Source organism: Bidens hawaiensis, unplaced genomic scaffold (genome assembly GCF_021521415.1).
Source record: "Bidens hawaiensis isolate Kalapana, Puna unplaced genomic scaffold, B.hawaiensis_p1.1 tig00060854_1, whole genome shotgun sequence".
Classification (NCBI taxonomy): domain Eukaryota; kingdom Viridiplantae; phylum Streptophyta; class Magnoliopsida; order Asterales; family Asteraceae; genus Bidens; species Bidens hawaiensis.
Window position 1 is genome coordinate 68,120 of NW_027500946.1, and position 10,996 is coordinate 79,115.

At 39.0% G+C, this 10,996-nt stretch overlaps 1 protein-coding gene across 1 annotated transcript; it reads left to right on the top strand.

Annotated features, from left to right (window-relative positions):
- The first annotated feature begins 3,062 nt into the window (after positions 1-3,062).
- LOC143603134 (putative xyloglucan endotransglucosylase/hydrolase protein 33) lies at positions 3,063-5,261 on the top strand. Its single transcript, XM_077080032.1, has 4 exons — positions 3,063-3,755; positions 4,164-4,280; positions 4,374-4,582; positions 4,813-5,261. Exons 1-4 carry the CDS (start codon positions 3,525-3,527, stop codon positions 5,225-5,227), a joined length of 972 nt encoding a protein of 323 aa, XP_076936147.1. The 5' UTR covers positions 3,063-3,524; the 3' UTR covers positions 5,228-5,261.
- The last annotated feature ends 5,735 nt before the right edge of the window (positions 5,262-10,996 follow it).

Genomic DNA, 10,996 nt, shown 5'->3' on the forward strand with positions numbered 1-10,996 from the left:
TCATTCGATCGAATGAGTCCTGATCGAATAGCAGTGGGTATAAATACCCAGCTTTCAGGCGTGGTTTGTTAAGGATTTGCGTGCCCGGCGCCCAGGTGCTGTCCGGATGAGGGGGGAGGCCATGCTCGACCTCCCCCTGCCATAGATCGTGATTTCAGTGTTTAACAAGCATGTAATCTTTCGTTTTTTATCAATGAAATCGTTTGTTTCGTGTTTGTTTCTATCCGTCTTTGGTTATCAAACCTTCCGTCTCGAACCGGCTCGGATCGTCTCGGTCCCGACTGAACCAACAAAATCCTCTCTAAAACCTAAAACGATTACATGAATAATAAACAAACACCTGATTTATTAGTAATATGAGGTTTATCTTGTTTAAGCTTTGATCTTCGTTCCTTCGTTGAAGCAGATGAGTTAGGGTTCTTTGTTTTATCCATCTTCATTTTTCGATTGCATGTAGTATGCTTCGTCGCCGAGATTAGTTGATTGAATGTAGTTGCTTCGTTGCTGGAACAATTGATAGGTTTTTAGTTGATTGAATGAGTACGCTTCGTCGCCGAGATTAGTTGATTAATAGGTTTGAATATTGCGAGTGATTTTAGGAGACTAATGGAAACTAATTGACGATCTTACCCTTTTTGAAGAATAGAGGCGCGTGTTTTGAAAATTTTGATCGACGCTTCCTGATGTCGCGTACGCTTCGTACGATAGGGGATTAATGTACAGTAACCGCCCTCTATATAAGATAATCGCATGGAGTAGGAGAGAGTAAAAAAAATTCTATCTAAATAACCTTTTGCGTACTTACATCTAAAGCAAAATGTATAAATATATATATATATATATATATATATATATATATATATATAAGATATCACCAAATTAATTGACATGTTTATTATTAACATTGATTCGTATCTATATTATTTTATATTTGTTTTTAGGTCTATCACCAAAACAATTTTAATTATTAGGATGCGAGTTTAGGTTTAACTAGTAATGACTAGTTATATCGTCAAGTCAATGTCACGTCGGTAGTGAGACTCTAACTAGCACATTATTAGTTAACTAGGTTTAACTAGATATTAAAAAAAACATGATTGGTTGTTAGTGGAGTGGACCTACCTATTATTTTGTTTCATGCTGTTATTGGGGTGGCGCTAGACACAACGACATCTGGTGATGTTTGTGCCACATGGTGTAGCAGGCGCCATCCTATCCACATGACAAGAACGCCGCCCCTTTAACTATGCACAACAACTACCCTTAGCTAATAATTATTAACTTAATCTTAAGACATATTACTCTATTTGAACTCATTATGAAATCTGTGTTGGCATACAACTAAGTTGATTTGCTATCAAATCCAATCATAAAAATATCCAGGTAAAATCACCTCAAGAGTCAACGTAAATGTTTACATGGTTTAAGGATCCTAGGTGGCTGTTTATGTTTGTTCTTTAATATCTTTTCCCTCTCTTTTCTTAAATAGTGCATTTTAAAATGTTAATATGTCACGTATCAATTTGTTATAACAAGGGAAATGATTTGCCCGTGCTTTGCGAGGGTAGCGTGTTTTATATACGTTATCTATAGTTCATAATTCAGTCATTACAATATTTAAAAGATCGATAACATTAGCAATCTAAACCATATAGGCGAAATAACAATTTTAAATTTATAGGTTTCGATGCACTCACTATAATAAGCGAAAGAGATAGCCTAAAATATAGTCGTAATGTAACAAGTTTCGTTATCTTTTTTATCATGTAACGTCCAAAGTCGTGCTACAATATGCGGATACCACGAAAGATAGAACCACAAAATATATATACACACACATAAATATACGGGAGGGTTCAAATATAAACCCCTCATTAAGTTAAAAATTATGAAAACTATAACCAAAACAATCATATAATTCTATTTTCTTTTTTATTAACGTGTTCGATTAAATATTAGAGTTATTTAAGTGGATATACGGAATTTAAACATTCTCAAAGGATATGAAAAAATTAATAAGAAATATAAATAAAAAGCTTAGGAGGTTTAGTTACAAATATTGAAACTTTTTTATGATACAAATAACTTTAATTTTACTCTATTTTTTTTTCATTATCAATGCTTGTAATACAATAATGTTTAATATTAATATATTATATATGTAATATAACTGTATTACATAGAGATAGTATGTCAAATATTAGACTTTTTTTAAAATGTAACCTTATAATAAAAAAAGAAGTTATGTTTGGTTGAGTTTTTACGAGTTCTTTATTAGTTATCAAATCCTCTCCTTAAAGATGAGTTTTCTCATAATCCTTCCTCTGTTAAATTGATTTTTTTGGCCCCCGCTGGTTACATCACGTAACACTTTCAACTCAAAATAGATGTTTTGGACAAATGAACCCATTGCATTTAAATTATTTGTGGTTTTGGTTTCTTGGCTAACTTCCTAACTCTATCCATTATCTCCTCACATGAGGGGCAAAATTATCTTTTTCTAAAACTTAATCCCATGTAAACATGTTTGGATAATCAACAAATGCATTACACTCGTCAGTCGTCAGTCGTCAGCATGTGTAAAGTGAGGTAATCAAATACATAATCATGTTAAGGGGATACTTGAACTGCTATATGAATAAATTCTATAACTACCCAGATTTTGTATCGCTTCAAACGCTAAATTGTTAGATATCTATTATTGCACTTAGATCAGACTAATGGAAGATTTAAAAGAACGTCTCCTACCAATAATAATTTCATCCTTTATAAAACCAAGAGGTGATCTAGACCTTAGGAAAACATTGTCAAGGTCTTCAATCATAAATATAGTTACTAATTATTAATCCTCGTACATAAAAAAGGAGGTTTTCGGTTCAAGTTTCACATGTGAAAAAAATAGAATGTTCCAGGTTGGGTGATGAGTTTTGTCACCTACAGTGTGTTTTCTCTTGATAGTGGAAATGTGGAATGGAGATAATCGGGTGAGTCCATGGTCCATTAGTTATCTAAATAGTTGTTAAAAAAATATATTAATCCATATAGTAAATGCATGCACTAAACTATATTAATATGTTCATCACATGCGTTATAAAATGTTATTATAGTTTGTGAATTTTAAAATCATACCGAAAGGCAAAACCTCATGGTACAATATTTATAATAATAGTAAGACAATTTTCACGTTCAAACAAACCCACCGATTCATCTGAACATGAGGACTTAAAAGTTATAAGCCGGTTTATATTGAGTCTGAATCAAAGAAGTCCAAAAGAAAAAACAACTAAAAGCAATCTCCAATCATCCGACATAAATCAATCAAGGATTAGCTATGTTTTGTCACTATCTTTAGAAAGATACATCCAGCCTTGCAACAACTAAGCAATAATTACAAACACTAGCATGAATATATCATATTATCATTCTTCCATGCACTATATATATAGAAAAAAATAACTAATTCAACCATTCGAAAACACACATACACCACCTTCTTCTGTCTACTAGTTCTCCTACAAGCTCTCATGGCTTTTATGCAAGAAAAGTTATTTCTTTTATGTCTTGTTACCTTTAGCAGTTTGCTCTTACCAGTTTCGTCTAGAGGTGCAGTTTATCAGCCTCCAACGGTTGAGCGATTGACAGACTGTTTCCCTCGTATACCGTTCACCCAAGGGATGTCCACGTTATATGGAGAATCAAATGTTCATTTGAAAAGCAATGGATCATCTGTTGATATCATTTTGGACAAATCCCAGGTGATTAAATATGAGGAAATAGTTTTTAGTTAATCATGTTTTTTAATTATTTTTTTAATTTAACTTATTAAAGTATACAAGTTACGTGTAACATTTGACTTCTCGTACTGACCAGTATTGTCCGCTTTGCCCTTATTGAGCTCACGAATTTGATTTTAGTTGCTCGTGTGGAAACTTCTTGTAGGTCACCATCCTATAGGATTGGTGCCACCCGAGCATGCTTAAAATATATTGAGCTCTCCTCTCATTCACAAAAATTTCACCCAAAACGCGTCGGCAACATATGAGATTGGACATTTCTTATGGCTTATTATCCCTCAAGTGGACAAAACCAAGCATAATGTTATGAGCTTTGCCTCGGCCGGTGTCACATTATGTGTGTATCTATTGTTTTTATCTTCTTGACAGTATTTTTTGTATGTAGGTTCTGGATTGGTTTCAAAAAACAAATACCACCATGGATTCTTCAGTGCTTCAATAAAGCTACCAGCAGGTTTTACTTCAGGAGTAGTGCTAGCTTTCTATGTAAGTGTTGTTCATGTTACTTTTTACTGACAACTAATCATATGTTACAAAATGGTTAAATTGATTTTGTGGTATACTTGCATGCATGTTTAGATGTCAAATGCAGATCTATTTCCACATAATCATGACGAGATTGACTTCGAATTGCTTGGATATGCGAAAAGAAGGCAATGGGTTCTTCAAACAAATATGTATGGAAATGGATGTGTCAAAACTGGAAGAGAAGAAAAAGTTTATCTCTGGTTTGATCCCACACAGCAATTTCATCAATACACCATCCTTTGGAACAAATACCATATTGTGTAAGTTTTTCATTATATGATCTCTAGTTTGAATAGGATGGTTATAAATTAATGTATTACAATTATCATTATCTAGTTAACTTTATCACTATCCTTTGCATTGTAACAATATAACCTCTCCATTAAAGATATTTGGTTTTCAATAAACAAAATATTATCAGCAATACAGTTTTTCAGTTCTTTTAAACCATTTCACATGTCATCTTATAAGCGTTTTAAACCGTTTTCAGGTTTCTAGTAGATAACATACCTGTACGCGAGATGATCTACAATCAAGCGATCTCATCGGTGTACCCATCTAAGCCAATGTCACTATACACAACCATATGGGATGCTTCTGAATGGGCAACCAGTGGAGGAAAGTACCCGGTGAACTATAAGTACGCACCATTTGTGGCGTCGTTGACCAACCTAGAAATTGTAGGTTGTTCAATGCAGAAAATGAACTTGCCAAACACGGCTTCTACGTGTTCAAAAAATACAACATTTTCGAGCTTGGATCCGGTGGATGGAGAAGAGTACGCAAGGCTATCAAAGCAACAAATGGTTGGTTTGAATTGGGTTAGGAGTAAACATATGTATTACTCTTATTGCAAAGATACAGCAAGATATAAGGTGACGCCAGCAGAGTGCAACGTTCAATAATTCTTTGTAATTACGTACATAGTAATTTCTATTCTTTTGTTTTTCTTCAAAGATATAAGGTATTTGATTTTGTTGTTGTAGAGGTAGGGTATCAAAAAGACCCACATACCCTTAAATACTACCCGTGAGTCATAGAGAACCCTCTTATAAACCACCCGCGGGACACTTGGGCCACCCGCATGTTACTAGTAAGGAGGAACGTTCTCATAACACACGCGGAAGCATCCTGGCGTCCTTAAAAGTCATCCGCAAGACAGGACGTATGTCCGCATAAATAACTGGAGGACAGTGCCAGTAGGACAGCTGTCACCATTCAAATACTTTCTAGAAGAAAGGCTCATGATTCTTACTTGGGGAATACATGACATACTAACCAATAAACAAAGGACACCTGGCCAGGTTGTTATAACCGTGCACATGGTCAGGGTGCGATCCATCCTATCAGCTGGTGACACGTGTCCAGGTTGTTATACCCATGCACTGGGACGTATAGCCCAACCTATCACAAGAAGGCACGTGGCCAGGTTGTTATAATCGTGCACATGGTCAGGGTGCGATCCATCCTATCAGCTGGTGACACGTGTCCAGGTTGTTATACCCATGCACATGGGACGTATAACCCAACCTATCACAAGAAGACACGTGTCCAAGCGGTTATCAAAGATCTTCTAGAAGAGGACAGCTGCCCCAATCATCTTCCATCATCCTTCGGCTATAAATACCTTGTCAAACGATATGAGGTATTCATTCATTCACTCACCTGTATTCCGACTACTCTTGGTCTTTGTACTTGAGTAATTTCTTCATTACGAACGTTACTGATTCTCACGCCGGAGGGTGGTTACAGGAAGACCCCCCCTCTTGTCCTTCCTGTAACGAGACTCACGGTGTTTGTTTTGCAGGTTCCGGTCACTGGACTTTAGGGAGCTTTACTCATATCGTGGTAGTAGTTATCGTATTATACCCTGTGGACTCATTTGATCCAGGACCCATACCTGGGGAGAGGGTCCGTGTTTCTTCATTGGCGCCATCCGTGATTTGTGTTAGAATAGCAATAGTTTTCGTTGGTTTTTTGGTTCGTTTGATATGAGTAAACTTCCAGAAGGGCCGACGGGAACCCTGCAACTGAGTCACGTGTAACTAACACAGAAGCACCTCCGGGTCTTAGTGTTTTTGCACGCATCATACTCCAAGTGGCCGTACTCTTGAGCGAGTCACAGCTCTAGGGTCACGGAACATTGACGTAACACCTGGGGGTTTTACCCTAGAGAACGTCACAGCACCAACCGGTACCACCCCCAGATATGGGACGGACCTCGGCACTGGAAGGTTCTAATTTGGGTAATCTCAGACGGATTACGGAAGAAACTCGCCGAAAGCGGTCAGTGTTGGATCTAGAAAATGATTCAGGTGACTCTGACGTGGCGAGTTCTCATAGACGTAATTCCAGATCCAGAGGAGCCTTGACTCCTGAAGAGTGGCTCCATGTGCAGCAACAAAGTTTGGTGGCTGAATACGAGCGTAGAAAACGTAACGAGCAACTTCACGCCCGCACGTTGGATTATGAGGAATCCCCTAGGGGATCTCATTCTCCTCCACCAACAGTGCGAGGAAGTCAAACCCGTAACAGTCAACAGACGGAACTAGAGTTTGGCGAACTTCCGAGGCTGCGTCCTCGTCCTCGCATAAATACGTGGATGCCATCTTATTTAGATGAGTTTGACGGTTACGATTCATCCTACCACCCGGGAGACTATAGTATGTATACCGGAGGCAGTATGATGAGTTCTCAGGCAAAAAGCAGCCGTCCGCATGACATAGTCCGCCATACTGAATACCATAGCAATGCGGAACGAGACTTTACTAAACCATACCGCCCCGCGGCCTTCGCTGAAAAATCAAAGTTCATAGCAAGTATTGCCACAACACCTTTTCCCGTTAATGCTAAGATACCTACATCGGTGGGTAAGTATAATGGTATGACTGATCCAAGTGATCATCTCCAAAACTTTAATGCGGTAGGTGGTGTTAGTGGTTGGACGCTGCCTTATTGGTGTCACATGTTCGCATTGACACTAACAGGGGCAGCAAGAGAATGGTTTGAAAAGTTACCCAACGGTGAAATTTCTAGTTGGGATGATCTGGTGAAAAAAATTTCCCAACACTTCAGTCAACAGAAAAAACATACGCGAGACCAATCAGAAATTTTGGATGTTGTCCACCGCGATAACGAGTCCATAGAAGATTTTATCACCAGGTTCAGTGACGAAAGTTTGAACATCGGTGGAATCAGTAAAGACATGCTTCGTGGTGCCTTCCGCAAAAACCTCAAATGTGACGATTTAGTCCGCACGCTTACGGGCAGAGATGGAATGCCAAAAGAATGGGACGACCTAATGACTGCGGCAAAGGTGTATGCTAACACTGAGAAAACATTGAGGAATGGTAACACGAAACAAAAATTTAAAGTTGAGTTTCAGAATCCGAGACCTAATAGACAGGCGAAAGGCCCTATTTGGTCAAGGCTTCAGCCAAGTGCGGAAGCGTCAAAACCGTTTGACGCAAGATCCCTCATAGGCAACAAGAACAAAGTGGGACCTGCAAACCGAGGTCCCAACAATTGGACTCCTCTTTCCAAGACTCCCGCTGAAATTCTCACCACAGAGAATATAAAATTTAGAAAGCCACAGCCATTAACAAGAAGATCATTCTTGGATGCTACTAAGCACTGTTCGTATCATGACGACATTGGTCATAATACAAATGAATTTAGAACATTGAAAAATGAAATTGAGACGGCTGTGAAATCTGGAAAACTCAAACACTTGGTAAAAAATGGAAAACCAGACAATGGAAAAACACCTGTTCGGGACATCCAAGGCCCGAGTAAGAAACAAATTAAAGATTTTAATGTTCATATGATACAAGGAGAGTTCCATACAGGGAATAAGAGAAAAAAATCTAATGATGAAGAGTGGAAGAATGAACCAGTGATCTTCCCTCTAATTAAAATAATAAGAACCCCCTGATCATTACTGCTCTCTTCAGACACTATCGTTCTCATTACGTCTTCTTCGACACCGGCAACACATCAGATATCATGTATGAACAATGCTTTGATCAGCTTGACGAAGAAGATAAAGAAAGATTGAAACCCATCCACGCTCCAGTGTCGGGATTCGGAGAAGAAATAATGCATCCACGGGGTGTAATTTCATTCCCAGTCACCCTGAGTGATGGAATTCATTCGAGGACCGAGGAGGACGAATTTCTGGTTTTGCCAGCAACATCAAGACATGATATTATCCTTGGACGAGAAGCGATTGGTGATTTCAATGCTCATCCGTCCACAGCACACGGTGCAGTAGGAGTCCCAATTTGTACTGGCATCGCAATAATTCATGTTAACAGGCACTGCTTTGCAACCGAGAGTTCAAAACCAAGAAAGATTCCAAAACAAGCTTTGAGAACTGAACCGGAAAAGTGGGTCTTGAACAAATATTTCCCTGATCAAACTGTAACAATTGGACCTGCTATCTCCGAGATAGTGCGGACTTTCTTGAAATAGTTATTATCAAAGAATGTCGATGTTTTCGCATGGCAACCTGCGGACATGACGGGTGTCCCGCGGAACAATGCGGAACACAAACTAAGGGTAAACCCATTGTTTGCGCCAATTGTTCAAAAACAACGAAAGATGGGTTCGGAACAAACAAAAGCAATGAATGAACAAGTCCAGGACCTCTTGTAGGCAGGAATCATTCGTCCAATTCGTTACCAAACTTGGGTCGGCAACCCAGTTATCGTCCCCAAAAGCAATGGGGCATGGCGAATGTGTATCGATTTCAAGGACCTAAATAAAGCATGTCCCAAGGATTTTTATCCTTTAACCGAAATAGATCTCAAAGTTGATGCTGTGGCACCATTCAAATTCAAGTGCTTCTTGGATGCTTACAAAGGCTACCATCAGATCCGCATGGCAGCGGGTGATGAGGACAAAACAACATTCGTACCGATCAAGGCATCTTTTGTTACAAAATGATGCCTTTCGGACTAAAAAATGCGGGTGCCACGTATCAACGATTGATGGACACGACATTTAAAGGACAAAATTGGTCGAAACTTAGAGGTGTATATGGACGATCTTGTAATCAAAAGTGTTGAGGAAGATCAGATGCTGAGAGATATTGAAGAGACTTTCGAAACATTGAAAGGTATTAACATGAAGCTAAATCATGCCAAGTGTTCATTCGGAATGGAAGAAGGAAAGTTTCTGGGAGTGATTGTCACAGATGCGGGCTTCAAAGCTAATCCAGACAAAGTTCAAGCTATAGCCCGCATGCCTTCCCCGTCCTCCCTCAAGGAAGTTTAGACACTCAACGGGCGTTTGGTTGCTTTGAATCGATTCTTGGAAAACCATGCAGCCAAATCTCACCCATTTATCTCAACACTAAGAAATTGCTTTAAGAAAGCACATTTCAATTGGACTGCGGAAGTAGAACAAGCTTTTTTGGAGGTTAAAAAATGTTTGATGGAGCTGCCCACGTTAACAACACCCTGTGCGGGGGAACCTTTAACGTTATACCTATCAGCGTCAGACATCGCCATTGGGGCCGTCCTCCTGACAGATCAAAAGAATATTCAAACACCGATCTACTACGTCAGCAGAACATTATCGGACCTGGAAACAAGATACTCCATGCTTGAAAAACTTGTTTTAGCACTGGTCTATGCTGCCCGACGCCTCCGCAGATACTTTCAAGGGCACCCCATCAATGTTTTCACCGGATAAAAGCTCAAAAATGTTCTCAGTAAGCCCGAATTATCTGGCCGACTGGCCAAATGGGCCATCGAACTAGGTGAACATGCAATAGAATACAAACCTAGGCCAGCAATCAAAGGGCAGGTGTTGGCGGACTTCGTGACAGAAGTTCCGCATCACAAAGAAAAAGAATGTTTAATCGAGCAACAACCCCAAGCACCTCCGGAATTAGGACAAATTTGGTCCTTATTCACGGATGGAGCTTCAAGCAATGAGGGATGTGGCGCAGGCCTTAGGCTGGTCAATCCCGAAGGCCATGAGTTTACATATGTGTAACACCCCGTAACCGCAGCGGAAACGTACACGGGATGCAACAGACACATCTGATATCAACAGCATTGCTTATAAAGAAAATACCACTACATTAATTTATAATATATTACATTGTTGCGAGTTTCATTACTGTCTAGGTGTTACACACATATTTTACCGATAAGACATTAATAAATTCATTACAAAACAAAGAGCAGCAAGCTTCCAACAGGTAGCACAGATAGTTAAGCACATATCAATCATTCCAACTTGGGCATACCTAGAAAACATGTAAAGAAAACGGGTCAACTACGAATAGTTGGTGAGTTTCACTAATTTAAATAAACACTGACAAATCATTTTTAATAATCATTTATTAACCATATAATCATGCTGGGAACTAAGTTACCCCAGAACATTTCCAATAACTTTCTGGGAACTATGTTACCCCAGAACAATAATAACCCCTGGGAACTATGTTACCCCAGAATAATAATAACCCCTGGGAACTATGTTACCCCAGAATAATAATAACCCCTGGGAACTATGTTACCCCAGAACAATAACAACCCCTGGGAACTATGTTACCCCAGAATAATATAACCCCTGGGAACTATGTTACCCCAGAACAATAATAACCCCTGGGAACTATGTTACCCCAGAACAATAATAACCCCTGGGAACTATGTTACCCC